The following is a 22354-nucleotide window of genomic DNA, read 5'->3' as shown; positions in this document are numbered from 1 at the left end:
ACTTAAAACGCTGTTAAGATATTTCTACGTATTGTAAATGAATATTGAGACCCAGAGCTAAACATCAGGCCAACAAGTGGTAAAAACTTATCAAATAGCTATTTATGAATTTATGTATAAGCTCAGATCTACAACAAAGCAATGCAGAGGGACTTCAAGAAAAGAATCAGGCATGTAAATGCATTTCACATTTCTCCATGCAAAGGCCCTAATTTTCACAGTTCATTCACCTATGCCTTTCATTAGCATTTAACACACATTTAGACCACAAAACTCCAAACCATATTGTCATTCATACAAAATTATCTGTAATATATTCTGAGAACTTTTTAATAGCAGTGTGGCTGAAGAGTGTATTCCTGTTACTTATACACTTAAAGTGCATTGACATCTTTTCATACACACATCCGATCTACTTCATAGTTAATGCAGGATCCTTGATATCGCATGCTAGAAACTGTTTACATTAAATTTGTATTTCTGTTGCTCAGCAGTGTGTTTGATAGCTTCACAAAAAGCTAGTCTCCAAAAATATTAGTTCTTTCTGTCTTCTATAGCTGTGTTCCTTTTTTTTTTTTTTTTTTTTTTAAATTAACTTCAGTGTTTCAAGAGTGATCCATGAGCTTCAATTCTTTTGCATTTTATTGGGACATTTTTATTACAGTTTTTATTTTTAGCTCCCCATACCGAAACTGCCAGCTTGACTCTATATCCAGGACCAAAGCCAGCATCTGTCAATTTGTAATAGGAAGATCAAATTAAAAACAGCTTGCTCATGAGAATATTTAAAACAGTTCTATTTCACCTGCCTAAGCCTTTCAAAAATGCTTCTTTAGGTTTCTACATGAGTTATAATTTCCTTTTCTTCAAGGTCATGTCGAAAAAGAAAAAAAAACCAATACTCTCTGTTCTCGTAGGCCTGCTCCTTATCATCCTGAAATTCCTGAAACATGCCCGCTTTCTTTTTACACTTTTTCCATGACAGTAGTATATTGATACCCTTCTTTACTAAACTCTGAATGTAAGCATGCCACTCCTTGCTGTTTCTTTGCATTAGTTATTTTTGTTTAGCTTTTTCTTTGGCTTTTTAACATGGCAGTATGCCAGCTTTCCTTTCAAGCAGTCTTTTTTAATTTATTGATTGATTGATTTAATTATTTAATTAAACTAAAATGAAAATTATACTTCCTTTCTACCACTAGGCTTCCTTTTTTTTTATTTTTCATTTTTTTTTTATTTTTACTTTTAATTACATCTGCCTGATGGTGATAGAAGTAGACAAATTACTGCAAGTATTCAAGACACTGGAAAAATAAGGCAATAAGATTAGGGTCAGTAGTGTCAGTGTAATGATATAAACTAATCTTTTGTTCTGTACTCTCTTTCTACCTGTTGGTACTCTTGTCATTATTTTTTTTTTCTTTCTCATTTAATTTACTGATTAATCTTCATGTTTGAAAATTAGAATCATCACTTTTATGAACAGATATTGAAGACCCTACTATAAAGTTCCCCACAGGGAACTGAGTCCCAATACAGTACGGACCAGTCATGCTTACGAGCTACAGGGTGCAGAAGACCATCGCATAGAAATGAACGCTTCTGGTATAAATCCCAGTGGCAAACCTTGAGAACCATTTCTATACTCCCCAGCCTCCATTTTCTCACCAGGAATACATGGCAGAACATTTCACCTGGCTATTTAACTAGAAGCTATCCCCAGTGACAGCGATGCCGGCTTTCCACCGGCCACAGCACAACACCCCCAGCCACTTCTGCACGGAGACGCAGAGACTCCTCCGTCCGGGACGGTTCCAGGAACAGTGCTCATCCCGGGGGACAAGCTCTCCTCTGCCGCGGGGGCCGGCTTGCCCACCTCTTTGCTCTTCTCGCTGGGACGGAGGCTTCACTCTGCGCTGCGGGGTCAGAGAGGGACAGCGCTACGGACAGCGACGCCGCGGACTAAGCGAAAGGACCCGGCTCTCTGCTCTTCCTTCCCCGAGCCCTAAGCCGGCAGGAAGGCGCTGCGCCCGGGGCAGCACAGCGGGGACACCACGCCGCAGCCTAGCTGAACGGGCGGGGGGCGGCAGGGAAGACAGGGAAGGGGGCGGGAAGCAGCGTGGGCGGACCGTGGGCGGGCCGTGGGCAGGACTCCACTGTTGCCAGGTGAGAGCCCCGTCTCCGCCTCCTCGCTGTAAGCGCGGAGAAGGGCGGTTCGGCTCCGAACGGCGCGCCCCAGGCCCGGCGACCCTGTCACTGCCACCACCATGGTGAAGGCAGGCAGGAAGGGATGCGGCTGCCTGGGCTTCCTGAGGAAGAACTGGCTCCTGCTCAGCACGCTGGTCGCCGTGCTGCTGGGTAAGTGAGGGAGAGTGAGGGGGAGCGCGGTGCCTTCGCCCTCCGCCCGGCCCTGCCTGGAACAAGCCAGACCGGAGCCAGAGCAGTGCCAGCGAGGAGCGCTCCGCGGCAGAGGGGTTGGACAGTGTGCGGTGTGGGGCGGCGGCCCCCCGGCTCTCGTCACGGCCGGCCCTGATGGTTCTAACTGCAGGCACGGAATCGGCCGCCCTCCCTTGGCGACGAGGTGCCGGGCGGGCTGAGGTGCGGTGCGCAGCCGGGGCGCAGTGTAGATGTGCCTATGGAGAATAGGTCTGCAGTGACAGGGCGCCGCGGCGACAGGCTGGGCCTGGTTCCCGTGCATCCATCGTCATAAAGTCTGGTGACTAGCAGGGTAAAACTGTATAGGGAAAACCCACGAGAGCACTACACCGACGGGAAAAATGGGAACTGTTTGTGCTGGGCTGCTGTGGGTGTCCTCAGCAGGCCTATGATGGGCTAAGCCTTGGGCTGCCTTTGTGTAGCTAGTGATAGAAGGCATGCTGGCCTTGCGAGCACGGTTGTGAGTGGCCTGTCAAAGAAAGGTGAAGGCCTGTGAATGGGGACTGCCCATGAAGAGCTAGCTGGACTCATGGAATATAGCTGGGCTGACAGTGCCTTCAGTTTGATACAGGTAGGAGCCTCACTGTAATTGGGGCTGCTGCAGGAAAGCATTGTAGCAGCTGCATGATGGTCTGAGGGGCCAGAAAAGCTTGGCAGTGGCACAGTTCACAGTGAGGTTCTCTGGGATGTCCTTTTAAACATAGAGTTACTCCTCAGCTTGCTGGCAAGTTTCTGAAGGTGCTTTCTGATCAGTAGATGGGCAAAAGGGCACAGTTAATCTGACAAAATGACTAGGACAGAGACACGTTTCCTTACGGTGTAAGCTATATGCCTTCTTTGTTATTTTCTGGTGATTATTTTTATGCTAAGCAAGGAGACCTTCCTTTACATAATTGCTTCTGTAGGGAAGGACTGCTTTAGATGCTTCATTAATGGCACTTGGTAGCTTTGGATGCTTCTCTTTCAGGTGATGTTTCTGCTGATTAGGGTTCAGTCTGGAACGTATTAATTTCTGAGTATGTTTGTTAAGGAGAGAATTATTGTTTAGGAATTCCACTCAGCCATTTCTAAGCTATGATCAGAGGTGTATGTCTATGTATGTAAGTGTTTTCCTCCACACATTTAGTATTCAAAAGACCTCCATTTATTTTTGCCTCTTTAGTGAGCGGAAGGATATCTGTAAGTTCTGAATACAGAGCACAAAGGGATTACACTGGAAATCTGTAACAAGTGGAGGTGTCTATGTGCGTGTTTTTGTGTGCAATCACCTTTTCATCTGCACTAGCCAGGTACTCTTTTGTAAGCTTACATGCTTACTTCCCAGTTAGTAGTCTGGAAAGTAGACAAAATTTGCCTCTCACCCTCTCCAGTGGGTATGGGTAGAGTACCATGCTGAGTACCACAGAGCCCAGTGATGTGGTAGCTCTGGCAATAGTTTGCTTCTAATCCCACTAAGCTAATACCCAATGGACGTTTGTCATGAGATAATGATGGGCATCCAAATTCATTATGTGTCTTTGAACATTTTAACTGCTACACCATAATTATAGTTCAGAACTCAGGGGAGCTTTATGATGTGGCAGAGTAAGTTTCTATAAAAATTCTTTGTCTTCTGGATCAAATCACATTTTGCAGTGAGGTATATATTTGTGTATTTTCAGTATTTCTAGAACATGAAATAAGTTAAATCCTTACAAGGATGGCTTAGTTGCATTACATGTCACCTTTTACAGCTTCGGGGTTTATAATACACTCAGAGTCCACAAACACTTTCTAATTACATACTTGTGCTTTCTAAATATACATTGGGAAATTGCTCTGAGATTTATTGATCAGTGTAATTTGAAGCAACTACATTCATAGGCAGAAGAGTATAACTTACTGTTTTGGAAGAAAATACATTCAGACTTTCCAAAAAAATTTGCATCAGTGAGGACTAGAAATACCAGACATAAGATATTGCATAAGTGTAATGCAAAAGCAGTCCAACTATACTGCAAAGTGTCTGATAGTCCAGCACTTTGATGACATCATGCTCAGCATCCTAACAAGGTATGTCTGTCCTTGCTAGCAGCTTTCCTATGCTGAAAAATTTTTCTGGTTACTTTTTGTCCTCATCTCTGAAGAGGCGGAGACCTCTCCTAACTCCAGACAGCTATTCCTTTAGGAATAGTTACATTGTAATTACACTTGAGACCTTTGACTGGATGCCTGCTATTTGTGTTTTTGAAAATACTGGACTTTATTTTACAAAGCTATCTGCAGGGGAAAATGATTTAAAATCCGTACAGAAAATATCTTAGCAGTGTCACATCTTTTTGGTGAAAGCACCTAAATACATTACTCAAAGAAAATACCACTTGAGATTTGATTGCATATTTCTCTTACCTCAGTAGAAATTCTGTTTCAGATTAACAAAGTAAATGATGAGGGCCCCTGAAGTCATGTTCAGAGTTTGAAATTGACTGAATTTCAGATTCATGACTAATTCTGAGACTACCGTAATTCAGGGATTTGTATAATTTCATTGAGAGATCTGCCTGAGTACTCAGAGAATATTCATTTGTGCTTAGTACAGAGTTGAGGTATGCATTGAATCCTCTTTATTGACTGGTGACTCAGGGATGAAGGTTGGGCTCACTTGCACTTTTTCTGTCTTACTGACGTTCTCTACGTGTCAGAAGGAGAGGTGCAGCAGAGTAGCAGCCTCATGTAGCTAACTGGAAAGGAGAGATGTCTTAATGTCTTTTTGTTCTATTGGCCTTACTGAAGCTAAGGCTATTGGGCTTATGAAAGCAATTTACAAGTCAGATTGCTTCAAGGCTTCCTCTAACAAATAGAGTTATATTGTTTCCAAATCATACAATCAAATCACTGAAAAACATAAATATCAATGAAATTCACTCATTCTGAAACAGGTTTCTGAAAAATGATTGAAAAGGCACAGTTTAAGACGCACTTCATAAGTTTCTCATCTATTTTTTATTTTCACTTTGTTTCCAAGAGGTCACTGCTGAAGCACCACCAAACCAGTCATAATAAATAAATAAATAAATAAATACAAGTTTGACATGTGAATATTGATTCATTAGTCTGTGGGACGTAGCCTAGAAGCGTGTATTGCTGAGTATTTTTCACCAGAACAGGATTATTTGTTTGTTTGCTTGTTTTTGTTTATTTATTTATTGAGAAGATGGAAGTGTTGGGTACAGCAGAATTAAGCACTGAGTTGCAGCAGCACACCGCTGCCATGTGGAGGTAACTGGATGGCACGGCTGGGAAGAGCAGAGGCGGGAGAGCCGGGAGCTGTCCAAGGTAGCTCACGTCTTCGGAAAGGGACGTCCGCTGAACGGGTGAAACTCAGAGCTGCAGAAATTAGGAAACGGGACGCGGTGGCGTTAGGCGGAGATGAAGTGATTGAAAGAGGGAGGAGGTCGGTGGACATCACCGAATATCTGCTTTTACATCTTTCAAAAAGCGGGGAAGCTTAGTCAGTGTTTGCAGCTCAGACTCCTTCTTTGTGTAATTCCCGTACTGGAAGATTGTGACTAGCGTCACACCTCATTTCTGCCTGCATTTAAGAGAGACTGAGATATATATAGGTCTGATTTGTAACATAAGCAATGCAGAAAATGTGAGTGGTGTCACTATGCCTTTTTTCAGCACTTGATGGCACAGCCTCCACCTCTTACATCTCTGTATCACCCTAACATCCCATATGCCATTTTTTTCTCATTTTAATTAAAGTGATTATATTATCTTACAGTAATGAGTTGTAGCATCTCCCTACAGTAATATTTTTTTTTTCATTAAAATGTCTCTGTTAAAAACAAATAAATAAACAACACTGGTGTATTTACACTATAGCTAGATGGGATAGGCTTTCTTTGTAATCAGATGCAAAGGAATGTAGCAATTACTTTTAAAAACATTTTTAGTCCCTTTAAAAGTCATCTGTGTCTGCACATACTAGTATTACTGGATGCTCATGAAAGTGAAGACAAGAACAGAATAATTAGTAACATATCACTCTGTTGATGATGTCTTGCACATGGAATACTGTTCTAAGTGCAGAGACCATGCTGTATTCCTCAGGGGAAAAAGTTTCATGTACAAATGTGGCCTGGGAGCTCTGAACCTCATCAAACTATAGAATCTTTCAATTTCTCTCAGTAAGCTCCTTCTGTCTCTAACACAGGTATAATTTAAACATAACAACCCCATTGTGAAAGCAGGGTAATGTTTTGCTCATTTCCATCTCCTCATACCTTTACCAAACAAAACAAAACAAAACAAAACCATCAAAAACAAACAAAAAACTGATAAAAAAGAGGTGTGTTGTGTCAGGTTGGGCTGTCTACTGTACTGTTTCTCTCTGCTTACACTATGCAGTGTATTAAAAAGAAGCAGATTAACTAATTCAAGTTGTTCTAGCAAAGACAGAACTCTTTTGTCCATAGAAAAGTGTAAATTAAGGAAATATACTAAAGCAAAGGAATTACTATCCCGTAGTTTTCTGACAAGTGTAGATGTAGAATTTGAATCTTTAAACAAAGGAAGCTTTGAAAGGAGTGAACTTCTGGTCAGTTTGCAGTCTACAGAGCTCCAAAGTTGATTAAGCTAACAAAGTAAGTGAAATATGCCTTTATATGTGAGGAAATAACACCACTACTAATACCTACAAATGATTTCTTGTTTCTGATTTCCCAATACCGTTCATGGAAAAATGCTACCATTTAATTACAGGAATATTTTTTTTGTGTTCTATTTACATCTTTACAAAATTTAAGAACAATGTTTCATAATATACCTCATGAACCGGCAATGTTGAGGTTACTCACAAACACTGTTTTGTACTATTGCAAATCTATTTCTTTTACAGAAGACAAACTTAATGGAATGCCTGCTTTTTTTCTGCTATTTTACTGTCTAACTCTTGTTTCAAGTATTGTCCATTCCACAAGAACCTGATAGCATGTCAGAAGATTAAATGTGACTCATGATGACAATTTCCATGAATTTTAAATAATCCAGCCCTAATTATTTTCACAATATATTTCAAAGTAGCCATTTCTCATTTCTTTAATGCTTTCGGAATAACAACCAACCTGGCCCTGCATAATGTGAACTAACTTTTTAGATCATATCTCTGATATATCAATACTTCAATGTCTTCATGAGTTTCTGAATAATGATATTTCTGAACGTCGCTTTCTCTCTTAAGTACTGCTAAGTAGCCTTTCCAGCTATTTAGTTTGAATTATGACAGTCAGAACCATTCCACTGCCTTTCCAGTAAGAGGGTAAGTAGAATGCTCAGTCCTATTTACTGCTGTAGCAGGAGAGAAAGAATGAGGAATTTATAATATTAGGATAGTAAATACTGTAATTAACCTCACATATTTAGTGAGTCACCAAGTTGGTTGAAAAGTTATGAAATAGCTAAATTATATTTCTATTATAGCCTCATTGTCTCAAGAGAATTAAGGACTAATCAAGACAAGGAGCCAGGGACCACTATAACAGCAGAAGTCAACAGGGAGACTGAAGGAAAATGCTTCAAAGGAAATGAAAAGTTATCCTCCAGAAAGGTGACAAGGTGGGCTGCCCAGCTGAAGTGCCTGTAGGTTAATGCATGCAGCTTGGGAAACAGACGGGAGGAACTATAGGCCATTGTGCTAATTGAAATCTCCCAATGTTGCTGTCACTGAGACCTGATGGGATGATTCCCGTAACTGTAGAGTGGCTGTTGATGGGTACAAGCTGCTCAGAAGGGCGGGTCAGGAAGGAGGAGTAGCTGTTACCTCTACATCGAGAAAGAAATTGAATTTGAAGAGCCCTCAAGAGTGGCCACAAAAAAGTTAAAAGCTTATGAGTGAGAGTTAAAAACCAAGGCAATGAAAGCTTGTGGTTAGTAGAGACTACAGGCCACCTGATCAAGTGGAACCTGCTGGTGAAGCCTTCTTTCTCCAGCTACAGCAGGCATTATGTTTGCAGGCTCTTGTCCTTCTGGGGGACTTCAAACACCCTGACATCTGCTGGAAAAGTACCACAGTGAGTTACAGGCAATCTAGGAGGATCTTAGAATGCACTAAGGATATTTTAATGAGCCAAGCAATAGACAACCCCACTAGTGGGATGTGTAAATGAACCTCCTGCTCACCAACTCAACTGAACTTCTTGTTTACATCAAGAGTGGAGATTGCCTGGGTTGTAGCAATTGTGCAGTGATCGCTCCTTATTTGAAATTATGCTCCTGAGGGAAACGGGACAGGCAAAGAGTAAAATCAGGATGCTAAATCTTAAGAAAGCCAACTTCTGTCCCTTCAGGGAGTTAGTCAACAAAGCCCCTTGGAAAACTGTTCTCAAGGACAGGAGAGCAGAGCAGAGCTGGCAGATCTTTAAGGAAACTCTGTAGTGCACAATAGCTCTCCATCACAGGTGTAAGAGGTCAGGAAAGGCATGGCTGAAGTGGTCAAACTGGAGTGCAAGAAGAAAATGCATAGGCAGTGAAAGCATGGACAGGTACCCCTGGAGGACTACAGGGATGTTTCTAGGCTGTGTAGGGATGGTGTCAGGAAAGCCCAACTAGAACTGGACTTGGCAAGAGGAGTGAAGAAGAAAATGAAAGAGTTCTGCAGGTACAGCAAGCAGAAAAGAAAAATCTGAGAAGTCATACCTGGCAACTGTGGACTAGGGGAAAGCTGAGTTACTCAACAACTTCTTTGCTTAGTCTTCCCTCTGTAAGTGAAGATCATGTTCACAACTGCCTTAGGAAATATACTGAGGTAAATGGAGACTTTTTGGTTATCATAGTGCTTTACAGTTTTGTGGGAACACTGATTCTGTAGAAGTGTAGTCACTTGATAGCTAGTCATCTGTGATTTAATTTTCCTTTTCCTGGTTGAATGAAATAGCCTCAAAATAAACATATTTGGTTTGACTATTGTTGTGGTGACTCCTTTGTAGGTCTGCAGTGGAGGGTCTTGTCAATGTAATCATTGGCCTGAACTCAGGTTCCTGTGGAAAAGAAAATGGAGGTTTCATTACTTTGCTAGGAAGGTTTGCAGAGACCTTGCTACCTGCTGTGAATAGTGGGGGGCGGGGTGCGCCACAGTAGAGAAGCAGGTTATTCCCCTCTGGCAAGTACTTCATCTACTTCATTCCTTAAAGTCCATCATAGAGATTTACTGTCCACCTGAACTTTCCTTACTCTGTAGTCAGATTACACTGTGTCATTTGCATGAAGGAATTTACAGCTGCTGCACCCAAAGCAGGTTAATCAGCAAGAAGACCCAGTGGAGTCTCACCACAGCTGAGGAATGAGCATACCTTCCTCCAATACTTTCCTACAAAATACTTTTCTGTTGATCAAAATCTCATTTTGGAACTATATTCTTCTAGAAGGTTTTCTGAGAGGACTTTTCCTTACATGTGTTTCTAATTAAGCTGATAGCCTTGGCAACAGCAATATTTGGAGAGTGAAGATTTGTTGCCATGCTATTAAGACTCAGCTACTCTGAAATATACCTCAGTAGTTGCCTTCACTTTTCTAAGAATATTTTTTTGTCAGTCAACATCACTATGTTTATTAGAGTGTTAGTTGTAAAGTAAAATGTGAAACAGCAAACTGCATAACATTATAAAAAGTTAAAAGTAATCAAAAGAGAGCTGAATCAATAGATTTATGGTAATATTCTCCATTTTGAAATTATGGAGTTTGCACTGTGTACTCTCTTGTAGGTAAAAAAATATCTGGTAATACTATAGAAACTTTATAGAGCAGAAACAAAATGCATGTTACAAAATATTTGTGAAGGATTCAGACTGCAAATATATTGCCTGCATGGACTACAACTTGATGTACTTATATGGAATTTTTTGTACTGTGTATTAAATCAAATCAGTGAACTTTCTTTGCAAGCCTTTTCTATCATGAGTCATCAGCTATAAAGATAACCCAATTAAGACACAGCAGTGTGATATAATTAATTGTATTTTTGTTTGTCCTTTGAACAGCAAAACTGAAAATATAAAAAGGTTAATTATTTCGTTGATAACATAATCCATGTTGCTTCAGAACAATTAAGTAATATAAGAATCACCCCATTATAATTGTCTGCATTTTTTTTTTTTCAATGCCATTATCAGAGTTAAATACCCATAATTCCCCCACTACCTTATCAGTACTGGGCAGAATGACCAACTCTGCTAAAATGAGTTCCTACATGCCAGAATTACACCAAAACAGAAAAGAGTAGAACTGTGTCTTTGTTATGAAATGACCAGCATGGTTTCACCGAGGACAAGTCCTGCCTGACCAACCTAGCAGTCTTCTGTGGTGGTGTAACTGTATCAGTTGACAACAGGAGAGCCACTGATGTAATCTCTTTGGATTTCAACTAAGGCTTTTGGTATAGTCCCCCATAACATCCTTCTCTCTGCATCCAGATATGGACTCAGTAAAGGAGAGACATAGCGCTGTTGTAGTGTGTCCAGAGAAGGGCCACAAAAATGATCTAAGGGATGGAACACCTCTTGTACAAGAACAGGCTGAGAGATCTGGGACAGTTCAGCCTGGAAAAGAGAAGGCTTCAGGGAGGTTTGATAGCGGCCTTTCCTTCTCTAGAGGGGAGCATTAAGGAAGAAGTTGTCAGGGTCTGTTACGATAGGACACAGAGATTTTTTTTTTTATTTTTTAATTTTTTTTTTAAAAGAGTGATTTAAGTTGAACATAAGGGGAAAAAAATTTGCAAGAAGGATAATGAGGCACTGGAATAAGTTTTTGAGAGAGGTGGTGAATGCCCCATCCTTGGATACTTGGAGATTCAATATCAGGCTGTACAGGACTTTAAACTATTAAATCTAGCTATGGATGTCCCTGTTCATTGTAGGGGAGTTGGTTTACATGACTTTTGAAAGTCTCTTCCATCTCAAATGATTCTATGGTTTTATGACTGTATTTTTCAGAGAGGAACATGGTGTTATTCAGAATAGGTCATTTACAAAATGACTAGTTGTTCTCCAGTAATACATACTGGATTTGTTTTTCTTATCTTCTTATGGTTCATTCCTAAGGAACCTTCCCACCATAAACGTACTAGTGAAGATTGCTTGCATTTTCGCTGGAGTCAGCCCATGTTGGTGGAGTGATAACTCCCTGCCAATTAACATTATGCAACCCTATGTCACAGTTGTCATCAGTGAATGCAAATAACATTTTAGAGAATTTTAGAGAATCCTGTTGATCACTAGGTATGTCTTTGTATGAGCATCACTTATTTCTTTCTAAGTTGTAAGTTGTTTGACCTGCTAGAGAAAGTAAATCCAAAAAGTGTTGTGTTGACTTGCTCTCTGAGGTATAATTATGTTGTGAAGCTTATCTAACCCACAATGAAAATTATATAAAGCAGTTAACTGTAGTCACTTTATACTGCAAGTCCTGGTCGGTTTTAATTACTTTAGTGGTTCTGAGCTTCTGGATGCAAGATATGACTTGCATCAACCCCACATTTTTATGCAGGAATACCCTCAGGATATAACTATCACTGTCTGTAATGCAGAAAAAACTGTAAATAGTCTCTACATTTGGTTGCTCAGGTGGCTCCTGAGAGGACAGCACATTCTGACAAGTTTACTGTAACTGTAATAAAATCTGTGACATTCCCTATGTGTGCTAGTACAAATGAGCAAAGAGACAATTAATTTTTTTTTTTATTAAATCACAGAATCACAGAATGGCGCAGGTTGGAAGGGACCTCAAGGATCATGAATCTCCAACCCCCCAGCTACAGACAGGACCACCAACCTCCCCATTTAGTACTAAACCAGGTTGCCCAGGGTCCCTTCCAACCTGGCCTTGAATACCTCCGGAGATGGTATATTTCTTTTATTATTCATTTCCAAATCTGTATAAAGAGTTGCAGCATGCTGCTTAAAGAGAAACATTGTACTTCTGTAGTTGTTCCAGTGCAAATAATACGTATTTTTCCTTACAGAAAGTATCAGAAGCAACAGCAGTATGGAAAAAGACATACTTTGGTGGTAATAAATGGCTTTTCACCTGATATCCAAATTCACAGAGTTAGATTGCAGATAAGCAGAACGTATGACTTGCTGATCTTCCAAGATACTTTTTACCAGATTATCACTCACTGACTGATGGTCAGCCAGTCCCCAGGCGTAGGCAGCCTCTGTAGCCAGCTACCCATTTCATTGTTCGCCATGACACCACCATGGTGCAGAATATTGCTTTGGTCAGTTTAGGTCAGCTGTCCTGGTTCGGCCTCCTTCCAGCAACTTGTGCACATCCAGCCCCCTACTAGTAGGAGGGTGTAAGAAGCTGAAAAGTCCTTCGCTATGTTTAAGTAAAGGTTGCTCTGCAGTAACTAAAAGATTGTGTGTTATCAGTATTGTTCTCATCCTATGTCCAAAATGCAGCATCATACCAGCTGCTAGGAAGGGAACTGACTGTCGCAGTTGAAAACAGGACACTGAGTATCACAACAGGAAAATGATGTACTATGCTTTAGAAATAAAAAGTAAATTATTCCATAAATGTAAAAGAGAAAAACAGAAAGAAAGGAAAAATCTTAACAAAGAGTAGAGATGTTGCCTGCTGCAGGGTGTTTTGTGGTTGTTAGAACTGATTACATGCATAAGAATTATCTTCACAAACAGTGGATTATGACATTCTACCAGACTTTCATTGTGACTTGCTCAGGGCTGCTATAATTGAAATACATTTCTGTTGGCTCAAACTTTTTTTGTGTGTGTTATAGTTCCTAGGAAAAAAATTCGAGTGACTTGATTATTGAGATGAAGATCAGAAAGTTCTATACTCATCTGATTCCAGAATGTAAACAAATCTACTTCCTGACCCATCTCTTGTTACTGTCACCAAAGAAAGTTTCTTCCTTTATTCTCATGCTAAATGGGAATCACAGATGACAGATGTCAGTTCCACTTAAAGGGTTAGCTACATTTTAAAATACTTTGTCATCCTACACAAGTTAGCATGAATATCATTGCTGCTGCATCTAATAAAACAGCAGCATTAAAAATGAAGTGAGAGCAATAATGCAATTTGGATTTTTTTTTTTTTTTAAGAAGTCTGTTTTGTGTTACTGCCACTAGGTAAATAATACCCTGTCCAAAAATATACAAATACAGATACAAATATAAGCAAAAGAGCTTCAAAAAATCCTGCAGTAGTTTTGAGAGGGTGTGAAATGGTAATGGTTTTATAGTGAAATCCAAAGAAGTAGAAAAGAGGACTCTGAAGAATGAGAATGAGGGTAAAACTTTCTGTCTTTTAGTAATCCTGATAAATGATCAAACTTTCCAGCTAGTGAAACATAATTGTTGCTGCTGGTAAGGAAGGAATCATAATTAGAAAATGATGTGGTCACACTAGCTCAGAGTAATATTCCCAGCTGAAAGAAAGGAACAGAACATGCTGCCTCTTTAAATTTTCTTTCGAAGTGCAGTGGATCACAAATAATTTCCTTCTTTGATCCTGCTCAGAAACATGCAGGATCTCCCCCGAAGACACACACAATTTAGTTATCTGTGTTATTGCTGGAACACCTTCTATATCTATATATATATAGATATACAGATACATATGTATATATATCTGCTCAGGGCTGGTGATATTCCTGTCTTCAGAGAAACACTTCTGTTGAGGGCATAGTTCTGACTCCTTTTGGCTAGATTTTCCTGTTTCTGTCATGAACAATGTATTGTGGATGTCCATCTTTGTTACTCTTTGAGGAATATATCTAGCTTCAGGGGTCTTTATGTGTCATCATCTTGGCAGGATCAGAGCAGGAGTGGAGGAGTCTGGCGTTAGAATGAGGCTGGTACAGTTATGTCTGTGATCTTGTTATGGGGCATGGACATCTTGTTTAGAGATATGCAAAAGGAAAATCTCTTGCATGCTTCAGAAATACAGTAACATCTATGCAGCAGCCTTTTAAGGCAGTATCTTGTATGTAAGGAGGAATGCTCTATAGCCTATTATAAAATGGAATTGCACAACTTTTAGCAATTATATTGTCTAGTATTGCTGCAATTTAAGCATGTGCCTGCCAATCATATGAACAGTCTGAAGACACAAAGAATGCTTATATGCTTATGTTCAGCTATTTACATTGGTATTTGCAGGATGAAAACCTTAGCAACTTCAATATGTGTGATCATTTACAAGCTGACTAATCTTACTTGGGCCTATCTCAAAGTTGACTAGTTGTTTTCAATACAGTGAGCACAGTTTAGCCTCTAAGTATAGAGATCATTGTGTCTTATCTGACAAAGGGCATTTATGTAATATTGCAAACATCTTCAAGACTATTAAGATGTTGCAAAGACTTTAAGTTGTCTGTATTTTCTGACACAGATAAAACCTACATCAGAGATCTTAATAGTTGTTTAGAGCAGCATCTTTGCTTGGAAAGGCTAACATTTTTGTTTTCTTTCTCCTTATTAATATTAGAGAATTGATAGGAGATTGTAATCTTCCTCTGTTTTCCTTCAACTTGTTTCTGCAAGTGCAAGTGCAGAGAAAAGATGGCTCATAGTCTTTTTTCTGCCATCGGAGGCAAATTCTGTGAAAGTAGTTTACTTTTTTTTTTTGTCAACTAACCTGCAGACAGCAGAAAAAATCTAGCACAAAACGCCCCCATGATGAATCTTTAAGGAGGAACTTTTCAAAAATTCCCACTTTCCAGGTGAAAATGTTAATTATTTTCTTCTCTGATAGATTATTTGATATGGGATCCCTGTCCATTTTCTTTAGTACTAACAATGCAGACCGGATTATCTACGGATTTGCCTAGATCTATTTCTGGCAAATGATCCTATAAGACTATTTACTCTATGCCAGCTTCTAGTGTAATGTCTAATTTAAATGCCTCGTTTAGCATTAAAATAAAACCAAGGGAAGAGGTTTGTTTGGCTTAGGCACTAGCAGTGTTACTAGGGCTCTGCAAGTTTACATGAGTCAATGAGGCTGGTGAACGTAGGTTGAAAGTACTTGAGCTTTTGTGCTGCAAAATACACATCATTGGTGTCATTAAAATAAAAAGGGACTGTAAACAGTTACATTAACTTCAGTGAAACTGTTAATAACTTCGTTAAAGTTATTATATGAATAAAATCTTTCAGCACTCAGTGAGTAGTGAAAGCTTGTAAGTGACTTTTTTACTTGCTGAATCATCATGTTAGAAATTGGGTCTCTTAATATTCAGTTTACCCAGGACTATAGCATTTCAAAGTTCATATGTGATACTGATGTTTCCTTTAAAAAAAAGACCTCTTAGCCTCACCTCTGTGTTCAGAAGATCATGAAGCAGATCCTCCTGGAAGTTATACTAAGGAACATGGAAAGAAGAAGGTGATGCAGGATAACTTGGCTTCACCAAGGCAGGTCCTGCCTGTCTAACCTATAGCTTTTTTATGATGGTTTAACTTTGTCAGTGTACAAAGGACGAGCCACTGATGTCATATATCTGGCCTTTGATACAGCTCCCTGTAATGTCTTTCTCTCTAAATTGGAAATATATTAATCCGCAGATTACACCAAGCTGTGTGGTACAGTTGACATGCCTCAGGGTTGAGAAGCCATCCAGGGAGACCTAGACAGTCTCAAGCAGTGCACCCAGGTGAACCTCATGAGGTTCAACAAAGACAAGAGCAAGGTCTTGCACATAGGTTGTGGCAACCAGTTCTATCAGTACAAGTTAGGGGACAAAAGTTTGGAGCAAAGCCCTGTCAAAAAGGACTTTAGGCCACTGATGGATGACAGGCTGGACATGAGCCAGCAATGTGCCCTCACAGCCCAGAATGCCAACTGTATACTGGGCTACATCAAAAGAAGTACAATCAGCAGGTCAAGAGTAGTGATCCTGCCTCTCTACTCTGCGCTGGTAAGACCTCACCTGAAGTACTGTGTACTCAGTACAGGAGAAACTTGGAGCTGTGGAGCACATCCAGAGGAGGATCGCAAAAATGACCCAAGAATGAAACATCTCCCCTGTGAGGACAGATTGAGAGAGCTGGAGCTGGTTAGCTTGGAGAAGGCTCTGCGGAGACCTGATAGTGGCCTTTCAGTGTCCAGTGGAAGGGAACAGGCTCTTTAGCTGTGTCTCTTGTGATAGGACAAGGGAAATGGTTTCAAACTAAGTGAGGGAGGGTTTAGATTGGATGTAAGGAAAGACAATGCATTAAGGGTGATGAGACACTGGAACAGGTAGCTCAGAGATATGATGGATGCTTCATCCTTGAAGACATTCAAAGTCATGCTGAACAGGGCTCTGAGCAACCTGATCTGTGTAGATGTCCCTGTTCGCTGCAGGGGAGTTGGACTAGATAACATTTAAAGGTTCCTTCCAGCTCAAATTATTCAGTGATTCTATGATTCTACTGACTGTAGTAATAGTTTGGTATTTCATAGATTGGTCGTGCAGACAAATGAGTGTAAAATATGCTTAATGGTATTTTCATTGATTAATTTCTTGGAAATAACTAAATCAATTTAGTCATTGTAGTCACACTTTTCTGATTATGTAGAGAGTCAATTACTGAAAGTGTTGCTGCTGAGTAGGTATATTTTCACCAATATTCAGTATATTTTATTCAGTATATTTTATCACTTCATTTCTTAAATGTGCAGTAAGAATGTATGTATAATACTATTTTTTAATGCTAGTTAAGGATTTTTGAGAACTGGAGAGAGCAGGTAGAGTGTCCATGCTGAGCTGAACTGATAATCAGAAGTGCAATCAAGGTTTTTCCAAAGACACATCTAAAAAGTCATCCAACTTCACAATTATATGTATTTATTATTGTTACTGTAATCAATATATAGCACAAAAAAGGAATGACCAAAAGAAATGTCTCCAGTTTGCTTTAGAAGTTTCACCACAGCTGTAAAAATATGTCTATTCCTACCCTTTTTTGTTTTCTTTTACATTTCTTTCCTTTTCCCCATGAGTCTCTTATAAATTACTGCTAAATTTTGTCATGTTTTATGTGTTTTTTAGGTATTGGAGTTGGCATGCTGGTACGAGAATATGGCAAGCTGTCTAACCTGGATAAATTCTACTTTTCCTTTCCTGGGGAGGTGCTGATGAGAATGCTCAAACTTATCATTCTGCCATTAATCATATCAAGTATGATCACAGGTATGATTGGAAATGGGCTGTTAGTATATGGTATTATCACTGTGGCTTAGCTTTTCTTTCTCAATTAAATTATCTTTAAAAATAATTCAGTGGAACTACATAATGAAAACTACAGATGTATACATTTAGATTAGGCTTCTTTATTAATAATGAAAGTGAATTTGGAAAGGTTATCACTATTATTTGATAATTAAGTTAATAAAAACTATGAAGTAATAAATTCCAGGTTTATAGATTCTTCCTGTTTTCAGGAATGGGTTAAATGGTTGCAGACTGTAAGCTCGAAACTGCATATTTTCAGGTACAGGGTTAACTATTATAAGCTGTCTCATGTCATCATTTCATAAGGAGATGTGATCTCATACTTCATGGTCATAGAAAGAGTAGATTTCTCACCTTACTTTTTCCACTCTCTACAAACTTTCATGAAGGACCTTGCATGAGCTCTGGCATTTACTGAATCCCTCTGTATGTCCATTAAATTTGTTAAAAAAAAAATAAAAATCTGTTTGATATGGATGGCTCAAAGATGTTTTGGGGAAATGCAAGAGAACAGAAATTTGCTCTCTTGGAAGTAGCAAGCAAGCTTTTGTCATAGTAAAATTTGCTAACAACTCATCCATTAGGAAATATTTCGAAAGAGCTGAAGGAGCAAACTGAAAGTGAAGAGACAGAAATGTATGTCAAATAAACTTTCAGGCAAAAAAGTAAAGAAAGTCAAACAAACGTATCTGTATTCTTCAAATCTTTACTGAGGGAGCAAAGGTTGTGACTATTTTCTTTTAGCTTACTGCAGTGACTCAGGACGTGTTTATCACTACCATGTTGTCTTTTGTCTCTCCAAGAACTGAATTTATTGCCAAAGCAAGATGCACACTTTCAAAAACTACTTATAAGATAAAAGAACCAGTGGAACGAAAAACTAAAGGAAGATTCAAGATGCGTCTTCATCTACACTTGTAAACAAGGCAGACAACACTAACAACAACACTAACCTCATTAGTGTTAACAGCACAGTCTGCTTTTGGTGGTGAACTTCCCAGGGAGTAAGAGAAAGTATTATCCTCAAAAGTAGCCTCACTATTATTGAATAAACACTGAATGTACAAGGATAGCACCTCACATTGCATGCTGACTGCCCTTGGTGGGGCCAGAGGTCATCTGATTATGCCCATTTCTTCAGGATCAGCTCATTATGCAGGCAGGAGAGTGTATGTTTTCAGCACTCTGTTAGGTGTGTATCTGATGATCACAGCTGTACACCTGTACCAGTGTACAAGTTCATATGCTTAGTGACAGCTGTTTAGTGCCCCAAACATATGAAGCTACTGCAGTAAATTAGTGACAGTAACGAAGTCTTCTCTGCACACATTTGTAGTTCATAAACTAAAGGGATGAAAGGTAGCTTACCAGGAGAGCAGCTTGAAGGTTACCAAGATATGTTGTTGCAGCAATCTGAAAGAGTGCACACAGATGCAATTGCAGCTGGCCATTTGGTGCATATTTCTAACTAGACCATGTAGCTGGGTCCTAGAGAGGCACCTAGAATGTTTTGATGCCTATAAATCAGGAATATATTTGTGAATGTATGTTATGTCAAAATATAGGATTTTGGTGAGTAGTAACATTTTTTTCAGAAGGTGTTTTTGAAAATACAATCTGTAGTTTTCTTTTTGAAAATTAGAATGTCTTTGTCAGTGTTAATCCTGAAAAGTGTCACCTTATACATATGCTTTTAGGACAGTGAATTGTCTACCAATCCATTTGTGTATAGTGATGTAACTCATTTTGCACAGCAAAGGCATTTATTGTGGAAATTACTCCTTGATATTCCAGAAATTTCTGCAGTTTTTAGTATTAATAATTTGTTAGGGGGAATTCCTGTGTTAGTGAAAAAAGCTCTCACTGGTTCTCAGTTAGAGCAAGAGCACAGTCAGGCTCTTTTCAAACTGAAGACAAAATTCTCCCTCTTGTGGTTAAATGGAAGGCTTTACAGAATGTGATTTTCATTCACAAACTGTTCCTCAGAATGTAAAGGATGGAAAGCATTATTTAATATTTATTTTACATGTACAGTTTGAAATTTGCAGAATTTTTTTCTACTTACTTGCATTGGAGGCTGAATTGTAGCCTTATAAAGAACTAGCATAAACACTAAACATTTGTTTGTTTGGAAACATTTTAAAGGAAAGCTTAATAGATCTTTTATTTGAGGACGTGAAACTCTGAGTAGTGGGATGCTCTTTTAAGTTAGTGTGGCTTAGAGACCAATTTGTAATAATTGACCTCTGTAAGTTATTTTAATGGATGGCAGATACAGGTTTAATTTATTCTGACCATTAGCCCACACTGGTAATTCAGTCCAAAATACGTAATCTTATTGAATCTCCCATAGATTACTGTCCCTCAAATTCACTAGTAGTATAATGATTGTATAGTACACCATTCATGTGAAGGAATAATTTGCGTTTTCTATTTCCTTCTGTAGTGACAAGGCAAGATTCTAAATGAAGAGCCTCACACATTACTCAAGACAACTGCTATAATATACAGAACTATGCCTATGCTGAGCATGATACCCAGCAATCCAGATCAGCTTATTTGAAGTACTGCTTTAAAAGAAGAAATGATTATTTGGAAAGTACCTATTTTTGGTGCCCTTTAGAAAGAAGGAAAGAGGGGGAAATCTTCAACTTGCTTACTGGGAGTTTTGGGGCTTCAATCTAATTAGTCTATTACTCATTAACTACTGGGAAGAGAATCTTGATTATAACTGATTGAAAACTATCTTGAAGAGGTTGTTTGTTCTTTTCCTTTGTTCACAATTGTACAGTTTTGTACCTTGGATCTACTTTTGGGAGGTTACCAGTTTGCTTTATCACAGTGCTGCTTAGTTCTGTGAAGGAAGACAAAATGTACTCAATAGGAGACAAAAGAGTTGGAATGCAGTGAGAAAAATCAGAGCATTAACAGGATTGTTCCACAATCTTAATAATTGCAGTTCAAAAGCACAGTGGATCCCATAAGGTTTTTCTCAGAAATAGACCTGCCAGCTCCATTGGGTATAAAATGTCACAGATTTAAAATACTTTGAAGGAATGTAGGAGCAGGAATGGTAGGGGAAGAAAGCAACTTTCTTTTGGTATCATCATTCTTGGATGATCATTACCCCAGAAGTTTGCATTCATACTATTCCAGGAGGTGCAGCTATTGAGGGATGCTCTTCTACTAAGGCATTATTAACACACCTGTGCTTTACCAGCAAACTGACTACTTTCCACCCACTGGGGAAGCTCTGATTTAGCTTAATATACTCAGAAAATGCCTGTTGAAATATCTCTGTTCTCTTCAGTTTCCTGTCTGTGTTTTGAAAGCCACAAGAATATTGATAAAATAGAAACCATGGCTTAGACAGATAACTCACTTTGTCCCTTTGTATCAAAGGGACACCAGGCAAAGGATAAAAGGTGTTGCACTGCTGTTAATGAATTTTACTTTCAGTTGTACTGAGGGATGCGTGATGTCCTGTCCTCCTTGTTCATGTGCAGTCATTGAAGCAGGGAGGACTGCAGAGTCATGTGCTATTAAAGGACAAAGCTTTGTGCCCATTGCCTTCGGATTAGATATGTAACAATTATCTACTCCTTTCCCATCACTATCATTGACCTTGCACAACTGAGACAGCTTCTATATTACTTAAGGCTTTAAGTTATGGTGACAAAACTATGATATATACTTAAGACACATGGAGCATGGTTACCACCAACTCTCAAGGGCAAAGAGCCCCAGCATAGCAGCCATTCTGTGGCACTGGCAGCCACTGCCTTCAGTCCTAGCTGTACCACTGTGGGGCTGCTAGTGGCTTCACTGTGTGTGAACGTGAAGTGAGTCAGTATCTTCAGCTCTTCTGTTCTGGTGCTTAACAATTCCACTGTAAAACAAATTACCTTCACTTTTTAACTCCGCTTCTGTATGTGTGGACATGATGATCGATCAAAGAATGTTTATTTGTTTTTTTTTAAAATGAGAGTCTGGAAAGTAAAGCTTGTTCACCTATGCCTTTTACCTGCAGTACTTTCAGAGTGATTCAAGTAGTTTCAGTACTCTTGAGTTTTCTATATTTGTGGTATATGTATTTCACCTGCAACACTGCAGAGGCTCTGTTTGCTGCATTCATGAACTGAACCTGATTTCTTATATGAATCTTGCTACTCTGTCCAGCCTGGCAGATTGATGTGTTATCTTCACTTCTTATAGGCTTCTATTATATTCTACTTGAGGAACATTATATCTCCTGAAAAGGCATTAACTTGAGTTTATACAGAATCTTTCTTTCTAGATGAGAATTAAGTTTTTCCTACAAGTGGTACTGCTTGCAAATAAGAGGAATGGAAAACAGTACTGATACCTTCCTTCTTGTGCGTGTAGTACAATCAGATCTTTAGCAAATGATCATAATACAATACTGCAATTTTGATTTTGCCAGCAGATGAGCACAGCAGTCCCTTAACAAAGATGCCTAGGGTCAAAAATATTTCTGAACATCTTACCTGAACTGTTCCATTTTATAATTATTTCATTCCTTTAATTGCCATAAACTATCAATATTCTATTTATTTTCCCCCTTTCTATTTGATGATTAGAAAATTCATAACAACTTTTTCAAATCCTTGATCATCCAGTATGCCCCATTTGAGTATCTGGACAATTCTTTGTAACTGCTACTGTATTCCA

At 39.2% G+C, this 22354-nt stretch overlaps 1 protein-coding gene across 1 annotated transcript in view; it reads left to right on the top strand.

The window, feature by feature from the left end:
- The first annotated feature begins 2188 nt into the window (after positions 1-2188).
- Positions 2189-22354, top strand: part of SLC1A1 (solute carrier family 1 member 1) — a 53495-nt gene continuing 33329 nt past the window's right edge. Inside the window, exons 1-2 of the mRNA XM_042825631.1 lie at positions 2189-2358; positions 17480-17620. Of these exons, the coding sequence (XP_042681565.1) occupies positions 2268-2358; positions 17480-17620 (232 nt within the window). The 5' untranslated portion in view covers positions 2189-2267. The remainder of the gene's footprint in view (positions 2359-17479; positions 17621-22354) is intronic.

Source organism: Centrocercus urophasianus, unplaced genomic scaffold (assembly GCF_019232065.1).
Source record: "Centrocercus urophasianus isolate 14NV4802_14NV808 unplaced genomic scaffold, USGS_Curo_1.0 seq_25, whole genome shotgun sequence".
Lineage (NCBI taxonomy): Eukaryota > Metazoa > Chordata > Aves > Galliformes > Phasianidae > Centrocercus > Centrocercus urophasianus.
This window is presented reverse-complemented; position numbering and strand designations above follow the sequence as displayed.